We start from the raw sequence: 21,530 nt of genomic DNA, 5'->3' as shown, positions 1-21,530 counted from the left end.
TAGTTGGCACAGCTGAGCAGGGGGTCAGCGGATTCCATTATAAAGAGCAGCAGGCAGCTGCAGAGTGGGTGGAGACCAGGTGGGATGTGGCGGTTGCTGGGCATCAGCAGATGCCAGCAGAGAAAACTGAGATGTGGTAACTTTAGGTAAGAAGTGCTGAGAGAGCAGGAATTCAGACCCTCAGGGAGAAGGGGCTGTGCCCATCTTGGGAGTAGGGTGAAAGAAGGGAACTCTGAAAAGACAGACCTCAGGGAGGAGTTGGGCCCACTCTGAGACTGGGCCAGAAGAGGTGTTATTTGTGAGTTTATACCCCAAGCAGGTATATTGTTACTGGACATGAGGTTTTTGTGAGTTCTTGCAGAACCAAGAGGGGGAAACTGAGGCAAAGATTACTTGCTGGGCCATCCTCAGGCCACAAGGGGTTGTGCAGGAGGCAGCTTGCCCTACGACCGCTCTGTTTTGGAATGGGAAAAACTTAAAAAGCCATGTCATTTCCTGCCAAATGGAAACACCACTTCCTGCCCAGAGTTAGCAATGAGTCTGTCCAGCCCCAGCCATGGGGGCCTGGCTCTTCAGCTCAAGCTGTAGCAGCTCCTGCTTTTAGCTCCGAGGCTCCAGGTTCAATCCCCAGGCTGTCAGCCAAGCTGGCGGCCCTAGGATGGGTAGAGGATGCAGCAGGAATGTTTGCTCTCTGCCTTGGGCTCTGAGTGGAATTGGTTCGTGGGAGCCAGGCACTGGTGTTGGGCTGAGGTTCCTGGGAAGAAATGGCCTGCATGCTGTTTGTGAGCACCTCTGCTCCAGGACTGGTGTGTGTCAATAAAACAGTCCAGAGACTCCGCCCCACTGAGCCCTGCTTCAGGGGCAGATGATCTGCAAAACCCAGACATCTGATACCTTGGCATGGTGCCTTCCCTCTGCCGCCTCTTCTGCCCTACCCCCTTGCCTGATGTTTGCAACCTGTTGCTCCACTCGCTCTCTGCCTGTATGTTCTCTGCCCCGTCCCACAGCTGTTGTATTTTGGTTGTAAGCCATGCAGGGCAGGGGTTGTCTCTCTCTCTGTGTCTGTGCCATGCCTGGCACAAAGGGGGTCCTAATCTTGGCTGGAGGCAGGGGAGTCTAATGGGCAGAGCACTGGATTGGGTCTCTGAAGACCAGGATTTTGTTCCTAGTGGTGCTGCTGGGTGATCTTGGTTGAGGCACAGAGAGGTGAAGTGCCTCAGTTTCCCCATCTGCAGTGGAGATGATGACACATATAATGCTCTGAGATCTACTGATAAAGATTGTGGTGCCACTGGAATGTATTCTGTGCTACTGCAGCGGATCTCAAATGTCATTGCACCGCGACCCCCTTCTGACAACAAAAATGACTACACCACCACAGGAGGACTGAAGCCTGAGCCCCCCAAGCCCCATTGCTCCCCATCGGGGGGGCCAAAGCTGAAGCCTGAGCCCCGCTGCCCTGGGTTGGGGGGCTAAAGCTGAAGCCTAAGGGCTTCAGCCTTGGGCAGGGGGCTTGTAACCTGAACCCCACCACCAGGGCTGAAGCTGAAGCCTGAGCCCTGCTGCCCAGGGTGGTGGGGCTCAGGCCTTGGCCCCGGGCCCCAGCAAGTCTAACGCCAGCCCTGGGGACCCCATTAAAATGGGGCTGGGACAGTCATGACCCACAGTTTGAGAACCGCTGTGCTACTGGAATACTTCTAATAAATAATAAGACAGGTTCTATATGTAAATAATATATAAATTATATCATTGCATAATATCAGGGTGTTTTTATGCAAGCCTGAAGAATTTGAAAATCGTAGGAGAAGAAACTTGACCCCCCCCCCATTTTTTTCCTCGTAATAAAACCTGGGAAATTCCATCAAAAAACGTAGTGAAGAAAACGTTACAGCCTTAACTCTGCCCCTTCTGGGCCTATGAATTCTTTTGATACAGTCTTTAATTACATTCGGCAAGATCGTATCAGGCCATCTCTTTCCGCAGTCTCGGGTACATACGTGTAGCGTCTTGCAGTCCTTTCTTTCATTCTTGCCTACGAAAGCTGGCCGAACAGTTTTTAAAAAAACCACCCCGCTAGACTGCGAGACTCAACATGTGCCTCAAAGGTTGTCGTCGGAATTGTGTGGTGCTGCGCGGCGGGGTTTGAGGCGAAGTATTTGTGTACTCAAAAATTGTATCATCTTTGCAGTGCACGTGCAGGAAGGGAAAGAGTTAGTGTGTGAGGGTCGTGAGTGATTGAGAGGGGACGGTACCCCTTATTGAGCCATCCACACCATTCCCTGCAGCTCAGTGCCCCCCCCCCCCGCTGGGGCATTGGGGTCAGCACTGACTGTGAGGGGAGCGCCCCCTACTGTGTCAGTTCTCCCTGCAGCGCTGCACCCTCCCCGCCCCCAGCACCTTGCTGGGTCAGGGCAGGGCCTGTCTGGGTCTCCCTTGATAGGTGGCGGAGCGGGAGTTATTGGTGACAGTGGGAGCCATTTTTGTGGCTCTCTTGACCAGCTGGGGGCACGGTTGCAGCTGAGACCTTGTTTGGGGCAGCAGAAACTTCCAAGACCAGCCCACCGGGGCGTGGGGGCGGGGTGCAGGGCGCGGTGGTCAGAATAGCTCACTGCAGGAGAGACTGAACTTCATTTCACGTGGAGGCAGGATGGAGCAGCACCTGCAGAGAAACCAGCTCTGTGGCCCACGAGGAAGGGCCAATGCTTAGGGCCCTCTGAAGCCAGGACCGTCCCAGGAGGAAAAGCAAGAGGCCGGTCTCACAGGAGCAGCTGGATCAGTCTGGCCTGGGCATGTGGTGCCCCTTAGGGCCAGGGCGTACGACAGGCCGAGCAGGTGACTCACCAGCTGAAGCTGTTGGTGCTCTCCACTTCCAGACTAACTAGCGAGGCTTGAGATCTTCCCTGCCCAGCAGTGCCAGCCCCGAGGCCCGTGGCATCAGCAGCTCAGCAGGGCTGGGACTGCTCAGACCTTGGGTGGGACACTTGCAACGAAAAGCCAGAGCCCTGGCGGGTGGGCTTAGCAGGGGGCGCTCTCCCCTGGCAGGCAGAGCTGGCCCCAGGGCGGCACTAGGGGGCGCTGTGCTGCAGGGAGCGGGGCAGGGGGTCAGCAGGGGGCTCTCTCCCCTGGCAGTCAGTGTTGGCCCCAGGGCGGCGCTAGGGGGCGCTGTGCTGCAGGGAGCGGGGTGGGTGGGCTTAGCAGGGGGCGCTCTCCCCTGGCAGGTAGAGCTGGCCCCAGGGCGATACTAGGGGGCGCTGTGCTGCAGGGAGCGGGGCAGGGGGTCAGCAGGGGGCGCTCTCCCCTGCAGTCAGTGCTGGCCCCAGGGCGGTACCAGGGGGTGCTGTGCTGCAGGGAGCGGGGTGGGGGGGCTTAGCAGGGGGCGCTCTCCCCTGGCAGGTAGAGCTGGCCCCAGAGCGGTACTAGGGGGCGCTGTGCTGCGGGGAGCGGGGCAGGGGGTCAGCAGGGGGCGCTCTCCCCTGGCAGTCAGTGCTGGCCCCAGGGCGGCACTAGGGGGCGCTGTGCTGCAGGGAGCGGGGTGGGGGGGCTTAGCAGGGGGCACTCTCCCCTGCAGTCAGTGCTGGCCCCAGGGCGGCGCTAGGGGGCACTGTGCTGCAGGGAGTGGGGCGGCGGGGTCTCAGCAGGGGGCGCTCTCCCCTGGCAGTCAGTGCTGGCCCCAGGGCGGTACTAGGGGGCGCTGTGCTGCAGGGAGCAGGGCGGCGGGGTCTCAGCAGGGGGCGCTCTCCCCTGGCTGCGCTGGTTCTAGTGAGGTGCTCCCCAGTGGGGTAATGGGTGGGACTGGAAGCAACAGCCTGCTCCTGAGGGGTGTATTTTGTGGGGGCTGGGCCCAGAGATTTGCTTCTGAGGGGTGCTGTGAAGCAGTGATCGGCTCCATTGGGGGTAGTTGGGGGGGGGGGGGCTCAGTCTGCTCTCAGGGTAGTTGAGGGGGGGACGTGGGGAATTGCGGAGAGCCCATGGGGGTGGGGTGATCCGCTCGGGGGGATTGTGGTGGAGGGTGATCTGTTCCTAGGGGGTAACTGGGGGGGCTGTAGGGGCATGGGAGCCACCCCAAGGAGCGGCCGCGGGGGTTGATCTGTTCTGGGGGCCAGGGGGGATGTTCTCCTCCTGCAGGAGTGGGGGGTCTGCTCCCCGATGTCCCTCGTGTCCCGGATGCCATCCCCTCGCGGGAGGTTCCGAGGGGTGAGAGCCTCTGAACAAAGCCCCGATTGAGGAGGCGCTACCAGCGCCATGGCAACGCCGGCTCCGTCTCGCAGGGGCAGCGTGTGCCAAGAAGGTGCCATGGTTACGCCCGAGGGGCATGCGGAGATCCAAGCCGCCGACGCGGGCAACCGTCTGCCCCCCAGGGAGGGCACTCCCCTTAAAGGGGCAGCATCCCTTCCTCCCCCTTCCCCTGGGTTGGCGCAGGCTGGCACAGATTCCGGCTGCCAAGCAGTGACTGGGCTGGGCGGGAGAGCTGTGCTCAATGGGGCGCCCCCCTCGGTTGGCACGGCCTCCGGGGCGGCTTATTGTTGTGCTGTATACCAGCTCCATGAATAGAAGGTGGCATCTGTTTTCTCCCAGCGATGGGAACTCTGGTACCGGATTAGAGGGGGTGGCAGTGATGGTGCGGGGGAGGGGGGAGGGCATGGATTGAGGGGAGGGGAGGGGGTGCATTTTATTGTCCAGAGGGGCACTTGCCTCCGTCTCTTTAATGCAGCTCACAGAGCTGTGAGAGACTGAATGCCAACAGCTCAGACCCAGTCTGCCCTCGCTTGGCTGCTTTGCCAGCCCCTTGGTGCCAGCGCCCCCCCCAACCCGCTGCTGGCGGTGGGGGTGCAGGTGGGGGAGGGTGGCCAGCCTGCCACCAGACTGCGAGGGAAGGACAGATCTGCAAAAGGAGGAGAGAAAGACCCCAAAAGCAGGAGGTGGTTGGGGGCGGGGGGAGCAATGCGGAGTAGGAGTCAGGACTCCTGGGTTCCCCTCCTTGCTCTGTCACTGACTCATTGTGCAGACAAATCGCTGCCCCGATTTGTGCCTCAGTTTCCTCATCTCTGAAGTGGGGGGAGAAAAATAGTCCCAGGGCAGGTGGAGGACGGGGTGTATGATTAATACCCATTTGTAGAGAGCTGTTAGATTCTCCAGGGTTAAGTGCAGTGCAGATAGAACAGAATACAGAGAATATTCCTGCCCTTTGGTCAAACTAAGATTTCATTTGGTACAAAAATGTGGCACCAAACCAGTGGCGAGGCCACTCCCTAGGGAGCCAGGACTCCTGGGTTCTCTCTCCAGCTCTGGGCGGGGAGTGGGGTCTAGTGGTCAGAGCAGGGGGGTGGACCTGGGAGCCAGGACTCGTGGGTTCTATTCCCAGTTGTACCACTGACCTGCTGGGTGACGGACAAGTCCCTTCCCTTTGCCTCTGTTTCCTTTCCTGCCCTCCATCAATTCTGACTGGAAACTCTTCGGGACGGTCCCTCCCTGTGTCTGTGCAGCACCTGGCCCCACGGACCCTTGGCAAAGCCGTCTCCTTGCCCCCTGGATCCCTCCTCACAGCTCTCCTCTTCCGTGATCCCACAAAACAAGTGGGCCTGGGCGGGCAGACAGGGCTCAGAATTGGCTCTTGTTTCCTTGTGTCTGTCTGCCTGTCCCCGCCCCGGGCACCGATCAGAAGACTCTTGGGTGACGCCGTCCCTTGGGTGTGTCTGCTCAGCACCGGACCTCCCAACCCTTCGAGTAGTTACAGCGGGTGCCACTCAGGCTTGGCCCATCCACCCCGATGGAGATGGAGGGGTGGACAGGCTACATTGGACTGGCATTGTGACCCCCTGCTGGGTCTGGGGGCCTTCAGTGAACTGCCCTTCAGCCGGGACGAGGCATTTTGGGGTCAAAGCGGGGCAAGCCTGCGAAACCTGGGAGGTCTGCCCCAGTGGGGTCCTGCTCCGGGACTGGTGCCGGGCTCCGGCAAAACCCCTTCAGGGAAACTGATGCAGCTTCTGTGAGGGGCCCTGGGTCAGTGGGTGAAGGTGCAGCAGTGACAGGGAGCGGGGTTAAGGGCTCCTCAGGCCAGCAGCCAAAGGCAGCGCAAGGTCCCACAGCAAGGGGTGTGTGAAATGGACCAATTCAGAGCAGAAACAAGGTGCTGGGTTCACACAGGGAGGGGCCTTAGCCACAGAGGCAGTGGCGTAAGGGACACAAGGACGAGTGTCTCGTCTGTCTAGCTCTGCCAGCAGTGATGGGCCCCAGGCGGAGGTGCAGGGGGCTGGACCAGCCACCCAGAACAGGCCTCTCTGGCTTTGGGGTCTAGGAAGCCGTGAAAAATCAATGGCATTTGGGACTCAAAGAGCTAATATCAGAGGGAGGGAGGGAATGGCAGAGGGGGCACCCGGACTCCTGGGTTCTCACCCCAGCTCTGGCAGCTTGGCGGGCAGGCTAACTCCTAAGCAGCTGGCCATCCAGGCTCCATCTGATTTCAGGAAGCCCAGCCTCTGAGGGAGGGTTGGAGGGCATGGCTGTGCCCGCCTGTGCTGTGCCCCCCATGTCTGCACGAGCTCGCCACAGCCCACCCCAGCAAGGCTCTAGGCTGCCACGGCGCATGGCTCTCCCTGCAAACGGCTGCAGCTGGCAGTAGCCAGCAAATCCTGTTGCTGACGGATTGCCAAGCAGCCAGCAGCTCCCCCATGTGCCCCTGTGCCAGCCCCCCTCTTCCACTTGACTCTTTGCCTATCTACAGGGGGAACAGAACATCAGGAGGCTGCTTCCCCTCCCTCCCCCCCCCAGCTACAAAGCGATTAACTCCGGGGGCTGGGGAATCCAGCAGACCCCCTCCCCTTTCCAAAATGAGCTGGGGGGAGGAGCAGGGAGCTGGCTGGCACAGGAGATTCAGAACCAGGGAGGGCCCTTCGCCACCACCCCGCCCCCGTCCCCCCGAAGTAGCTGTTTGTCCTCCAGCCATCCCATCTGCTGCGGGAGGCCCATGGCTGCTGCCAGCTTCTGCCAGGCTCTGGGCTGCGCCATGGCTGCCTCTCCCTGGCGCGCCTGAGCTAGGCTGCGTTGTCCCTCCGCCATCAACCCCTGCCGCACCTCGACTCTGCTGAGCGTTCTGGGGCAGAGGGAGAGGGGCTGCAAGGTGTCTGGCTGGACAAGGCTGCAGCTCTGCATATACCCCCTGAGGTCCCCAACCCCGCAGCTCAGACAATGCCATCTAGCCTGACCCACAGCCCCACTGCCGCCCCATCCCTGGCCACCCCAGCTCCTCGCTGGGGGGGCGCTGTTCCACTTTGAATGGGACCCACTGGATTCTCACTCCCCCTGCCGCTCCTGGTAATGCCCCTTGACTATGGAGGTGTAGGCCCTGAACTCGCTAGTCCTGGCTCCCAGCCTTCCAGCCACGAGACCCTGCTCCCCTCCCAGAGCCGGGGGTGGGGGGGCTCTCAGTAGGGGGTGCTCTCCCCTCCTAGTCAGTGCTGACCCCAACGTGCCAGAGTGACATAAACTGACAAATTCTGGCCATCAAAGCTTCCATGGCACCTTCCATAAGGAGAGGATTAATCTAGCCAAATTCCAGCCATTGTGCCCCCCCTTGAGAGCCTTGTATAAATAACCCCCGTCCCCCACCCCAGAGGCTGCTGCATCTTGTGGCCAGGCGAGGAATCCCTGTAGAAACAGCTGCCATGCCCCACCCCAGAGGCAGTCCTGTCGGGGAGAGTGGTGGCTGAAACCATTCCTCATGTGTAGCCTTCTTCTGCGCCTGGGGACAGGAAGCCAGGGAGAAAACTCAGCTATTTTGGTCCTTCAGGGATTTATTTTTAGACCTTTTCAAAGGCCCGACCAGAGAGTGAGTCATCCCAACACAGCGCTGCTGAGCCGCCCCCCAGCTGCTCCACTCCCCCCACTCTGGCCTCCAAGCCTTGCCCATCCAAACTTGCCCTGTACCCACATGATGCCCCGCTTCCTGTGCCATCTCTAGCTGCTCTGGGGTCTGTCCCCCCCAGATGTCCCCTTTTCTTGTCCTTACTAGGGACCTGGCTGCTTTGGGTTTCATTCTCTGCATGGGAGTTATAAACCATTCCCATCCCCCCACCTCCCCATAGCCTCCAGCAGCAGAAATGGGGAACAGTCGTCTTGCGCCTCCCCAGACGCTGCTGCCAGGACTCAGGCCAGGGAAGGGGCATTGGCCTCCTCGTACGCCCAGCTCTGTTGGTGCCCCTCAGTCTCTATCTGCAGCCCCCCTGCTAGCCCAGCGCTGGGCACCACCTGCCACAAGTCTGCCAGTGCCCCTCAATCCTGACCTGCAGCCCCCCCCCCCCCCCCGCTACTCCAGCTCGGGGGCGTTAGCCTGAGCTGGCATCGATCTTGCTAAACTGATTGGGCAAGTGTCCCTGGGAGAGGACAAGTGCAGGGGATAGCGCGACTCGGCAAATATGCTCCACTGGAGAGTTAAGCAGGCCCTGGGAGTGGGGGCTGGGCTGTGAATTCACAGGATGCTGGGACTGGCAGAGGGGGGCCTAGATTCCCCTCATTCCACCCATCTGTGGAAGAAGAGGCAGAAGGTGCCCCGCCCAACACCCCTATTTGTCTGCTCCCTGGGCAACCTGGGCGGGGGGGGGAGGGGCTGTGCCAGGCATCACTGCTGCCTGCCCCACCCCTGTGGGGAATGCAGGAATTGGGCAGACCTCCCCCTCCCACCGCGCTCCCTACCCTCTGCCCCCTGCTGGCATCTCAGCAATCCCTGGGCTGGTTGGTAGCAGGAGCGGGGAGGAGTGGGGCTGGGGGACAGGATCCTGAGGAAACGGGGGGTGGGGCGGTTTGACCTTTGAAATGTTTTGCTTCTCCCTTTCCAGAGCTGGGGATAGAACCCAGGAGTCCTGGCTCCCAGCCCCCCGCTCTAACCACTAGTGCTGCCTGCCCTTTCCAGCCAAGGGGGTTAATTGGGGTAATTAACGAGGGCAGGAAGGAGTGACCTTACGGTGATGTGGATCGGCCAGGCAAAGGGGGATCACTAGCCCCCTCCCCAAATGAGGCTTCGTCTGTCCTTGTCCATCTGTCCTGGGGTGCAGATCAATCCTGCCAGCAGCTGAGTCCCATGCCGCAAGGGTGTGTCGGTGTGGGAGGGATGGTGCAGCTGCCCAGGCCCGTGTGCCAGACAGTCCCGTCCCCCCCCGCAACATTTATGATCCCACCCACCAAGCATTCTGTGCAGCAAATGGCCTCCCAGCTGTTGGTGCCAGGAAACATCTGGGTAGAGGGGCTGGGATGGGGGGGCTTGGCTGTCAGTGACTGGTCACCTTCTGCCCCCGCCCCCCACTCTGCCAGCATCGGCTCCCCCCCCCCATGCACGTAGCTATCCCTGGCTGCGTGAGGGAGTGGTGTCTAGTGGTTAGAGCAGGAGGCTCGGGGCCATGCCCTGGCTCCCTGCTTGAGGCCTTGGGTGTGCACAGAGTGGGGGCTGGAGGGGAGGTTGGGACCCTGGGGCTGTATCTGGTGGATCCAGTCTGACACCCCTTTCCCTATGCTTTGCAAACAGTAACTAGACCCTACTCCCTCCCAGAGCTGGGAATGGAACCTAGGAGTCCTGGCTCCCAGCTTCCCCCCCGCTCTAACCACTAGGCCCACTCCCCTCCAAGAGCTGGGAACAGAGCCCAGGAGCGCTGGCTTCCAGCCCCCTGCTCTATCCACTAGATCCCTCTAAGACTCCGCCGTTATTAACTCATTGTCACTGGATTTGGCTCCTTCAGCTGATCGTGGGGCAAGGGGAGTTTTGGAGGGGAGCTGGAACCAGGCAGTCTCTGCCATGAGATCCCAGCCATGATGGGCATCTCCTGGGGCTGCCAGGGCCTGTGCCCCTTGGAACTGTGAGCGACTGACCCAGCTGCTTGTCAGGGCGCTGGGGGGAGTGGTGAGAGAGCAGGACATTGCTAACAGGTCTGCCTCAGTCCCTGCCTCACAACTGGGAGTCCCTTGCATGAAACAAGTTTGCTGGGTCTCAGCCCAGTGGTTACCCCAAAATAGAACCCAGAAGTCCTGACTCCTAGCCCCACCCACAGCTCTAGATGCCCTCTGATTAGTGGACACTAACCAGGGCCCATGGAGGCTGATGGCTGAATGGACCATGGAGATCTAACCCCCTGCTTCCCCACCCAGGGCAGGGCTCAGAGAAATTGGGTGGGGAGGCTGTGTGCTGTGGTTAAAATTGACTTAAAACCAACGTTGATCTAGCTGATTTTGTTTAAAGGGCTGGTTTCTTAGCTGAGGGGGGAGCCCAGGGCTGGGCTAGCAGGGGCTGGGGGCTTGAATTGAGGGGCATCAGCCAAGCTGTGGAGGGCAGGCCAGGGCTCACATAGGCTGTGAGTGACAGAGCTGGGGGGAGGCCAGAGCTGGGTTTGCAGGGGAGCTGCAGATTGGCATTGAGGGCCCCTGGCAGAGCAGAGCGAGGTGACAGGGCTGTTGTCGTCCTGTCACTTTTTACAGGAGTGGAAGGTCAGCGAACACCGAGTTGCTGGTCCTTGGTCTGTCCCCAGCCCAACCCACAGGACCCACCTGCCTCACTGTGCCGGGCGCTCTGAGTGCATCACCAGCTGGAGCCGGCCGTGCCCTGCACCTCGCTCCGAGGGTGCATTCCAGGGAACAGAACCTCCGGGCAGGCAGGTGTCTCCCCTCTGGGGACGGTGCGGCTGGGGGAGGCATTCTGTGTGAGTGGGAGGAGCTTGAATTGTATTTATTTTGGAAAGGACACGTTAATGAGAAAACCCTGAGCTTCTAAGCAGCCACTCCAGTGAAGGACAAGAGAACCCAGGAGTCCAGGTGCCTCCCGCGCTGCTCCAACCACTAGACCCCACTTCCTGCCCAGAGCCAGGATTAGAACCCAGGAGTCCTGACCCCCAGCCCACTCTGCTTTAGAGCCCACTCCCCTCCTGCAGCTGGGGCTAGAACCCAGGAGCTCTACACCTGCTCCAGCAGCTGGGAGGTTCTCCTTAGCTGGCCCCCCAGGCCAGCGGGATGTCTGCAGGCAGCCTAGGCACAGGGTCGGCTGGGGAGAGGTGGGTGGTGCAGTCAGCCTGGGGCAGGTATGGAGAAGCCAATACTTGTCTTCTAACGAAGCCTAAATAATTAATGGCGCCCAGGCTGCTCCCGCCAGAGCCTTCTTGTTCCATCCTGTCCCAGTGATAACACCTAGCAAAGGGGCTGCTGTAGGCCAGACGTGGTCCACATGCTCCAGGGCCCAACAGGACAACGAGGATAAGGCTGTGGGCACCAGCAGAGCTGTGAGCCCAGGCCTGAGATAGCAGGGGGCTGCAGGTCCGGTCTGAGGGGCACCAGCTGGGGGTACCACTGGAGGGCTGGGGCTCAGGACTCCCACGCACACGCAGGTTTGGTAACCTGAGCTGCTCCAGCCTGACTGATGGCTCTGACGCTCCCTCACCTCTCCCAAGCTCGGGCTCTATGACTGCTGCCCATTCAGAGGCTGCAACTAGACTATGGCGGAGATTCTGCTGTCTGCCCTCGCTAGGCTCATTGCTATGTGAGGTGTCTTACTCTAACATCTAGCCATCCCACTGGAGGTTGTGGCCGCCAGGCGCTGAACAGACACCGAGAGGCAGTGCTCAGTTTAAATAGACAAAAGATGGGAGGGGAAACTGAGGCATGGAGCAGGGATGGGGCATGCCTAAGGTCACACAACAGCTCAGTGGCAGAGCTGGGAACAGAACCCAAGAGTCCTTATTCCTAGGCCAGTTGTCTACCCACAAGACCATGCTGCTCTGTGACCTAGTAAGCTCTGTTCAAACATCCAGGCACAGAGGGGCCAACTGCAGGGCTGAGAGGGCGTTTCAGGCAGCCAGTTTTAGCACTCGGGGGAGGGAGGACCAAGCTCTGGGCTTGAGACTAGCCACTGAGGCTGCCATTGGTCCGCCTTTTGCTTGTCTGAGAGCTGGAGCATCCCAGCTGGCCCCAGCGTTAATGGCGAAAGTTCGCAGCTGATCCACACAGTTCTGGGAGTGATAAATAAGAGGACAGATCAGTGATACAGTGTGGTCTGCTAGCAAACAATGCCTTTTAATACGGCCAAGTATAAGTGTATCTGTCTAGGAACAAATCCTAGGCTGTACTTAAAGGCTGGGGGGCTCTGTCTTGGGGAGCTGCGACTCTGAAAATGATTTGGGGGTCATGGTGGAGAATCAGCTGAACACGAGCTCCCAATGCGACGCTGGGGCCAAAAGGGCCGATGCAAACCATGGATACTTAACCAGGGGAATCTGGAGTAGGAGCAGAGAGGTGATTTTACCTCTGTGTGTGGCACTGGTGTGACTGCTGCTGGGATCCTGTGTTCGGTTCGGGTACCCACAATTCAAGAAGGATGTTGCTGAATTGGAGAGGGGGCAGAGAAGAGCCATAAGAATGATTAGAGATTAGAAATGCCGGATAGCGAGAGACTCAAGGAGCTCAATCTATTTAGTGTAACAAAGAGAAAGTTAAGGGGTGACTTGATCCCAGGCTATATGTACCTTCATGAGGAGCAAATATTTAATAAGGGGCTCTCCAGTCTAGCAGAGAGATCGAACATGGTCCAACGGCTGGGAGTTGAAGCTAGGCAAATTCAGTTTGGAAATGAGGCGTAAATTTTAACACTGAGTAATTAACCACTGGAACAATTTACAGAGGGTCGTGGTGGTTTCTCCATCACTGGTGATTTTTAAATCAAGACTGGACGTGTTTCTAAAAGCTCTGCTCTTGGGGCTTATTTTGGGGCCGTTCTCTGGCCTGTGTTAGCCAGGAGGTCAGACTAGAGGGTCACAACGGTCCCTTCAGGACAGGTGGACACCCTCTCTAAGTCAGGCAAGTGGAACGTGCTGCCTTGCTGAGCGTAGTGGGGGTACCCCCAAGCTGACCCAGCTTACGGCCTGAACAGACACTAACTGAACTGTTCTGTCAGACCTAAAACAATCCCACACAATGGAAGGCACTGGGAAAAGGGGGAATATTAAAAATGGTGGGGTTCCCCCTAAATACAGGGGACGGTGGGTAAAGGGGGGGGAGATCACACAGCGTCCCAGACCCCTTCGCCCATTCCCCCGAGTCTGCAAATCCAGAGGCCCCGAGGGAGGAAGTGAAGAGGGAATGAAATGTTCCTGGCCCAGGATTCCAGGTGCTGAGGGATTAGGTAGGTGGTGGGGGAGGGGGCACCAGGGTTTGGGGGTCTGCGCCATATGACTAGGGGGCCCAGATGTTGACTGGAGCAGGCCAGATTGGAGCTGGCACCCGCAGAGGGGAAAGGCCCCGTCTCCCATTCCCTGCCCCTGAGCTGGCCAGCCCTCAAGACACGTTTTATGTTTCTTTTACTGCATATTGGGGCCCAGTTTCCTCGTAGCGCAGCCGTGAAGGGCTTGGTGTATCTTCTAGGTTCCCAAGACTCTGTGCTGACAATGGGTTCTGTCCCTGGCTCAGGCAGGGGTCTGGGGGCTAGCTGTTAGAGCAGGGAGTGGGTGTGCTAGTTCCGGTGAGACAAGGCCCTGTCACCTGATGGTTCTGGTGCCACGGACCCTTCCTCGAGGTTTGCCCTGGCTGTGGTAACTCCTCCATTCTCCTCATCTTCCCCTGCCTGCCTTCCAGGCAGCTTAACCAGTCTGGTCCTATGGCTCCCCTCGGTACCTTGTCTCCGATTCACCCAGGGGTGAGCTGAAGGCGGATGGGGAGTGACTACCCCCAGGGAAGGACCCAGGAGTCCTGCCCAGCTCTGAGCTAATCACGGAAGCTTGTCTAGGCAGCGAGTGTTCCTGGTCCCCAGCCCTGTGGTGAAGGCGCTGTCTGCCCACACATTTCCCCTGCCCCCAAGACTGGTCCTTTGGTAAGGGAGCCAGGCACTGTGCAGGGCAAAGGTTAAAGGACGCCCTGGCCCCTCTGTGCTGGCAGCCTGAGCCATGGGCCGAGCACACCCATTACCCACCACAGAGAGTGAAGCAGTGGGGCTGGGCCAACCGCAGGGAGCGGGAGCCCAAATGTGGATCTCACTGCTAGCCCTGGAGGGGGAAGCCCCAGGTACCCAGAACCAAGGGCACTTGACCAGTCTCCCCTGAACCCCTAGCCCCCACTCCCCTCCCAGAACTCAGAATAGAACCCAGGAGTCCTGGCTCCCAACCCCCCTTCACTCTAACCACTAGACCCCGCTCCCCTCCCCAAGCTGGGGTAGAATCCAGGCGTCCTGGTGCCCAGCCCCCCCGCTCTAACCGCTAGACCCCGCTCCCCTCCCAGAGCCTCAGAATAGAACCTAGGCTCCCTGGCTCTCCTTCCCTGAGCACGGTAACTCTCATCTCTGCATAGACCTACGCTCTGGGTCCCAGAACATTGAGGCTCTGGGGATCATGCCTAAAGCTGTGGCATGGGCCTGGATGACACTGCCCACAGTGCCCCCTGGGGGGCACGCTGGTGGGTGTAATAGTACATGCTGTTGCCCCCACCCACAGCCCCAGGGGACACCGTACTATACCCACCGGGCTCCTCTCGCCTGGTATCCAGCTCAGGTCTCCACCCTTCCTGGGCAGGCAGGTGGGGCAGGATCCCTCCAGCCCCTCTAGGGAGGGTGGGTTGAAAAGCAGTACCCTTTGGTGAGGTCTGGAGGATGGGGCAGCCCCATCTCCTGCCCTCATCCCACTACCATGGCTGGGAAGCGTGCGCCACACTGCACTGGGGGTGGGGATGCCAAGGGAAGTTCTTCGGCTGGGGAAGGATCTAAGAGAGAGGGGGAGGGGAGCAGGCTGTGCATCTGCTGACCGGAGACATGTGCCAGGCACTGGTGCTGAGTGGGGCAGTGGGGGGGCCGGTGTCTCTGCACTGCCCAGAGAGAGCAAGCGGGAAGAGAGAGAGACAGCAGGTGGCTCTTGGCACTGCTCACTCAACATGCTGCTGCCCTAAGTCGGTCAGCTCTGCACCAGCCAGAAAGAGAAGGCAGCATGGACGAGTAGTTAGAGCAGGATACTGGGAGACAGGACTGCTGGTTCTAGTACTGGTTAGTGGGGTCTAGTGCTTAGAGCAGGGGTGGGGGGAGCTGGGCATCAGAACCCTGGGTTCTACCCCCTGCCCCACGGCCTGGGCGACCTTGGGCAAGCTTCTTTCACGCCTCGGTGCCTCAGTTTCCCCACTGATGAAAGAGAGGGAGTGACACGTGCTCGCCTTTGCAGAGTGATTTTTGACCTTGCCATGCTGACAAGAGTGAAATATAGTGACCAAGCCATTGCTGTCATCTACCATATACCTGGAGGGAGGCATAGTGTCCTGGGTGAGAATGTACCTACACACACTACAGAAATCTGCCTGCACATAGGTCTAGGGAGAGAGAGGTTGGTCCTAGGATCTGAGAGAGACCAGGTGGGCGAGGGAAACCTTTTACTGCACCAACTTCTGTTGGGGAAAGACAAGCTTTCCAGCTCAACAGAGCTCTTCTTGAGATCTTAAGTGATAGATGCACAAATATCTCCATCTGCATGGATATGGTTTAGAAATAGAACGTTTTATAAACTCAGGAGGGAAGGAATATATTGATTTGTGTCTGATTAACTAGAAAGGAAACGTTGCCTGATACATACTAGCAGGCAGATTTATATATACACACAGGGCTATTTCTCAGGTAACTTCTTCTAATCTGTTCCAAAAAATCAACATATTCTTTCCCTTTGAGTTTATAAAACACTTATTTACAGGACTGCCCTGTTTTATGTGTTTTTGGCTTGTTTTTACATTTCCAGACCCCACAAAATGCCCTTCTGTCTTACCTCTAAATCTATAATTTGGTATATTGCTTCTCCTCATTGTCTAATAAATCAGATTCATTTGCCGTTTCTTATTTCGATTTTTTTTCAATATAAAATGCTACAAAAATGTTGGCAAGCTGGGAACAGAAATTCCTCAGAGGGGAGAATGTAAACACTTCGATCCACTTACAGAAAATATATCTATAATGTTAACCAGCAACGTATAGGTTAAAGCGGTGCAGTGTAAGTGAAAACCACTCTTTGATCAGTCTAAAATCCAATTGTTCTATTACAGAGAAAAATCAAAGCTATTTTCACCCCTTTCCTCTTTTTTCTTTGACATGTTTACGATGCAAACTGCAATTTTTGTTTTGAGAAATTGTCTGTCAAAATATTATCCAAATTCACTGCTCAAAATCCAATCCAATTTGTAGATTGATGCAGAAATGTTTCCAAATAAATAAAACGATTGCCATCCAAATCTCTCCTTTTGTTTATTTTTTAGATTATAGATTTGTTTTTAAAAAATCACACCGTATAGGGGGAAAATGCAATTTCGTTTCTAAAATAAGCCAAAACGCCAGGATCTAATTCAGGTAATGAAATATAACACCTGCCCTATCAATAAATCTCCTTCAGAAATAACATGCAACATTTGCCCCTTCTTTAGGGTTGAAAGAAATTTTGTCTAGATGCACAGAGAAATCTCTGAATCAGCAAATGAGGAAAAGTCGTGTCTCTTTCTCCCTGTTATTTACAAACAAGTTGATTTTAGCAGTGCGAAAAAAAATAGCAAAGTTTTAGCGTGAAAAGATCTACCAAAGCTTTCCTGGGCAGAAAAACAAGTGCAATTACTTGCATTTGAATGGCTGAGAATCGTTAGCTTCTCAGTTTCAAACTTGTTAGGAGGATCGATTCATAGTTTGCCATCTATTAAACCAAACTGATTTCTTTCTGTTCAGGCATTTTCAGCAAGACTGAAGATCCGTCATGTACATAACGCGCGTCAGTTTCAGGTCTTTTTATTTTGTAATCTTTGGAAAAACAAGGAAAGCCTATCCAGCAGAATGAAGTTGATTGTGTATTGGTTTGTGCGGATTTCACTGAAGAAATTCATATACAAGGACTACGAGCAGCTTTTCTCATGGGTTTTTGTTCTGCTGCTGACATTTGTTTATTGGGTTTAATGGCAAAGCCACAACAAACCTTTCTTAGTTATATACCAGCTCGAATTAAAAACACAGCGATCTCGGATTGAAATGCTGGTTTGATCTGGACTTGCGATCTGTGCTTCCGCAGATGTTAATTTTCGAAGTTATCCACACCCGCATGGTGCGGTTCAGACACACTTGTTCGCTAAAGTGGAGTGAAACTTCCATGTGAATTTGGTGCAATTCGAACAGCTCGAGCATCGATGCTCAGGGGCTCTCCAGAGCGTTTAGATTCCCGCATTAGTCACTGCAGGCAGACGGGGATCTACATCGATTGCGAGCAGGTTAATCTTTAAAAAGCAGAATTCCGTAGGAAGATTTAGGATTTGGAAGCGACAGACCCAGAGATCCCGAGTTAGGAATGTGTTTCTCTGACGCTAGCTTTCAAAATAGCTCGCTCTGTCCCTTCCAAGGAGTAGCCTTTTTCTAGTCCCTCGCTTTAGCTTTGCGCCCTATTCAGAAAAAAAACAGGCAAACCTATTTTCAGACCAAAGGAGTGCGAGGTTTGGAGGGACAGTTTTCAGGGTTTTTGAATGCTTCTTTTCACGCCCCTTCAAACTTGCCAGCGACCCAAAACTGCGGAAAGAGGGGAAGGAAACCCATGTCTATTCATTTACCCCCATCAAAAAGAATTAACATCGAATTTTGGGGGGGGGGGGGGGCTGGAGTTTGGATGGAGTGGACACGTGAACAGTATATTGCAAAATGCTGCAAGTGTTTTTCTCTTCAGAAAAAGATACAAAAATAACCAGCCTGTATTTTTGCAACCGATCAAAGAAACATACAGATTCACACGCTTGCATGAGGCAAGCCCGCATTGCATGCGATTGTGTGCCACGCGAATCAGCGCCTGCCTACATGCCTATGCAGCCCTGCTTTGCAAATTTCAGCTCAAGACTGTTTCCTATCAACAATGGAATCTGCTTCTTTTATCTGGGAGCTGTTTAAAAATATTTTGGGAGCAGCAAAGCAGAGCCTTATTTGCAATAATTAGTATTATTAAGGCTGACACCAAACTACTACCAAGCTGCCTACTTAACTTGGGAAAGTTAGAATGTCAAGATGGATTAGGATCTTCATGGCAATTTAATTAGAAACTCAAACAAATTGGGGAAAATGCAAACAGCCATTTGTTAACCGCGTCTGAGGATAAACACAGGATGTATCAGAACAAGGGAAAGGTTTGTTTTAAATAAAGGTTATTATCCCGCTGGGTGACATGTAATAAAATGCCTCTAACCAGCAGATTCAATCTGTTATTATGTCGTGCAGCAGTTCTTCCCCTCTGGCTGCTGCAGGCACCGTCCAGGGTGAAGACCTGCCTGGGTATTTGCAACATCGCCCTGGCCCAGAGAGCCCAGTTTGAGGTTGCAATAAACGAAGGTGAAATCTGCATGATCTCGTCATGTTTCGGTGCATTATCCGCTCTCCTTGGGCGACCAGGGCACTTCGGCAGTTAGCCCGAAGTGGGTGACACCTCGGATCTTGAGACAAATTCACAGTGGAGGGGTTTTACCAAGAGGTTAAATTACACCCCCGAGTGGTTTTTTGTTTTGCTTTAAACCCCACCGCTTCCCAGAACTGTTTCCTTGTGTGTTTGTTTAAAGTGCTCCTTGCAAAGTTTATTGTTTCAAATCTTTGCACCGTCGGCCCCCCCAAAATATGTCTCGGTTCTAGCTGCGGGGGGGGCGGTGTCTTTTCACAGACAAACCCCCACCCAAATGCAGCCAAGATATTTGCTTTTTCTTACTGAAAACTCAGCGGTGAGTGGAACCGAATTTCCCAACCTCCTCCCCAAATAGCTACCAGTCTCGTCTGCCATTTTGCACAAGTAATGCAAACCCCTCTATTTGCATCCCATTTTGTAGCTCGGTGACTAAGTTCGATACTGGATCCTGAGGGGACTTTTTATAGCAGGCTGCTTCCTCCCCCCGCCCCGAAGAGCTTTGGTAGACACACTTCAGCCGGCAGAGATAACCTTTACAAATAAGCCAGCTCTGTGTATATACATGCCTGTTTTCCGAAGGCAGCGTACAGGTTAGACACAGCCTGACAAGTATTTAGAGAAGGGATAAACTCAGCTGCTGTTTAATTTATAACCCAATGCCTCCTGTCCCTCTTGTTGCACAAGAAAGAAGCCAGCTCCACACCCATCCATCCACTCCCTTGGTGACTCAATTGATAAGCCACTAACCTAATGAATGACACCACTCAGCCACTGGGCGGATGTGCCGGTGATTAGCCGGGCTAGATGAAGGTAAAGGGGCTTTTCCTCACCACCTGTTCGAGTAAATAAACAGACCAGCCTCCCCCCCCACCCCCAAACACCCTGGCCGCTGAATCGCTGCGGAGAGTCAGGCCAGACCGCGGGTGTCCAGGCATGGCTCTGTGGCGGCGGGGGAGCTTTAGCTCCGAGCAGGTGGCTGGGGTTTCTCCCCCCGCAATGTTGCAACTCTACGGGGTCTTTTATCCCCCCGCCACTGAAATAAACTTGGGGTCCGGATTAGTCTTGGGGGGGGGGATCTCCAGACTTCACTTCTTTGCACAGGGTGTCTCGGGCCATCTAGCGCCTCTGGTTGCTGGTGCCCCGGCTTTAAGCCGGGGAAGACTCCCGCGAGCGTCGGATCTGCCGGCGGCGGGGAGCGAACCCGTGTTCAACACGCCGCTCGGCTCGGAGGAGGGAGAAGCGCGCGCCCGGCTGCGGGTCACACCTGGGTACCCCTCCAGGGGAGCGGCGCTGGGGGCTGGCGGGGGGGTTAGTAAGAAATCAGCCGAACCCCATCCAGCGGGACTGAATCGGAGTGTGTGTCTCTGGACACGTTGTAAAGATTTCCCTCTGACCCCCCCCCCAGCAGGAAATAAAATGACCCCCCCCAGCTTTCTAATTAAAAACAGACAATATTTTTATTTATTACCCCCCCCCACCCCGAGCTCAGGGCCCGATCCTTTCCCCTTCCATTGATTGCAATAGTGCAGGATCGGGCCCTGGATGGGCGGAGGGGGGCCACAGTGCGGAGCTCCCCTGCTCTGCGCTTCTCTCTCCGCTCCCCCCGGCCGCTTTTCCTTCTCTCTCCTCTCCTGACTCCCCGCCCGGGGCGGCTGCTTTCCCAGCCCCCAAGTGCCCGGCTCTTAACAATTCACTCACGGCCGCAGCTCCGCCGCCCGGGCTGCTGCTCGCCCCCAAAGCAGGGTGCTGGGCTCGCTCCCTGCCCTGGCCTGGCCTCTCCCCCCAGCCGCGCCAGGGACCCGAATAAAGCGCCCCAAACCCGTGGGGGGGACCTAAACAAAGCCCCCCCCGCGGCCAGCTTGCCACACAGCTCGGCAGCAAACTTACTGCAGGCTTCCCGTGCAGAGACTTTCCCCGCTCTGCCCCCCCCGGCAGTGCGCCGCGCGAGCTGGAAGGGTTGCAAACCCGGGCGCACGGAAGGTGGCACGGCTCCAGGCTCTGCAGGCCAATCTCCTTCCAACTCGAGCGAGGCGTTAGAGTAAAAAAGGGTCCCGCCGAGGAGGAAGGAGCGAGAGCCCGAGACGCGCCGATCGCGATTTTCTTCCCAACGTCAGGCGAACCCCCCCCCCATTTGTTTTTCCTCCTTTTCCCTCCCCCCCGGTTTTTCCTTCCCTCCTTCCCGGGCCGATCGGGAACTGCGCGAGGCTCGCTCGCCGCTCTCGTCAGTATTTTTCCTTCTCCTGCTTCCGCTGTAAGAAGTCGAAGGGTTTTGTGGAAACTTGAGAGCAGGTTTTTTCCTGTCTGTGTGTGTTTTTTTTTTTTTTTTTTTTGGTTGGTTTTTTTTTTTTTTGTTTTTTTTTTTAGGCGAGAGGGGGAAAAATGAGTTTCTGATGTTTGGCCAGTTTCCCTGCACCATAATGGTACGTGCCATGAGAATCAATAATTTCCTCTCTTATTAATACTTTCCCTTCCAACGCAGCGAACAAGAGCTCTTTGTATTCTGCACGTCGAACTGTGCTTGAGCATTTTGCTTCTGCTTTTACTTTACAAACTCCAGGGAGGGAAGGGGGGGGGGGAGGATTTAGAGATGGTGGCTTGACGGTGAGTGTGATTTACAAAATCGAGAAGGGGGTGATGGGCAGAGCCAGATCCTAGCAAAAGGGGCAGGGGTTTGGGAGGAGAAACCAGGGAGAGAGAAATGACCAACCGACTCTCAATGATTTTGCTTTGCAACTTTGGGGGCTTGTAGCTCCTGGCTTTAAAAATGGAACCGGTCTAGTCCCCTTAGCCCCTTAAGATGAATTTGCTTTAAAAAAAATGTCACCACACAAGAACTCTTCCGAAACAACATCAAAATAACCTCCACCCCTTCCCTTAAAAAAACCCCAACCCCAGTGGTCAGGTCAAATGTGGGTAGGTGTTTCCATAGACAGAATAATGTAATATTGTAACAGTAAATGTCTTACTTGTCTTGAATGAGTCCGTGTGGCTGGCGAATGAGAGTGTGGAAAGATCACATATGAGATGACAGGACGTTGTGTGTGTGTGTGTCACAGGGAGGTTCGGCAATTGCTTGGGCTTTGTAAAAAAACAAAAGGGCTACTATGTTTCCAAGCCTCTTTCTAAAGGGCAGCTTGACAC

The 21,530-nt window shown here is 55.9% G+C and overlaps 1 protein-coding gene across 2 annotated transcripts in view; it reads left to right on the top strand.

Annotated features, from left to right (window-relative positions):
• Window positions 1-20,480: 20,480 nt before the first annotated feature.
• NFIX (nuclear factor I X) overlaps window positions 20,481-21,530 on the top strand; it is a 149,084-nt gene continuing 148,034 nt past the window's right edge. The window contains exon 1 of one of the 2 annotated variants that reach the window (XM_037887722.2): window positions 20,481-20,809. In XM_037887722.2, the coding sequence (XP_037743650.2) occupies window positions 20,780-20,809 (30 nt within the window). In that variant the 5' untranslated portion in view covers window positions 20,481-20,779. The remainder of the gene's footprint in view (window positions 20,810-21,530) is intronic. The other variant, XM_037887725.2, reaches the window with a different exon arrangement.

The sequence above is a fragment of the Chelonia mydas genome, chromosome 20 (assembly GCF_015237465.2).
Source record: "Chelonia mydas isolate rCheMyd1 chromosome 20, rCheMyd1.pri.v2, whole genome shotgun sequence".
Classification (NCBI taxonomy): Eukaryota; Metazoa; Chordata; order Testudines; family Cheloniidae; genus Chelonia; species Chelonia mydas.
The sequence above is the reverse complement of the archived record's forward strand: the minus strand, read 5'-3'. Positions and strand labels throughout refer to the sequence as shown.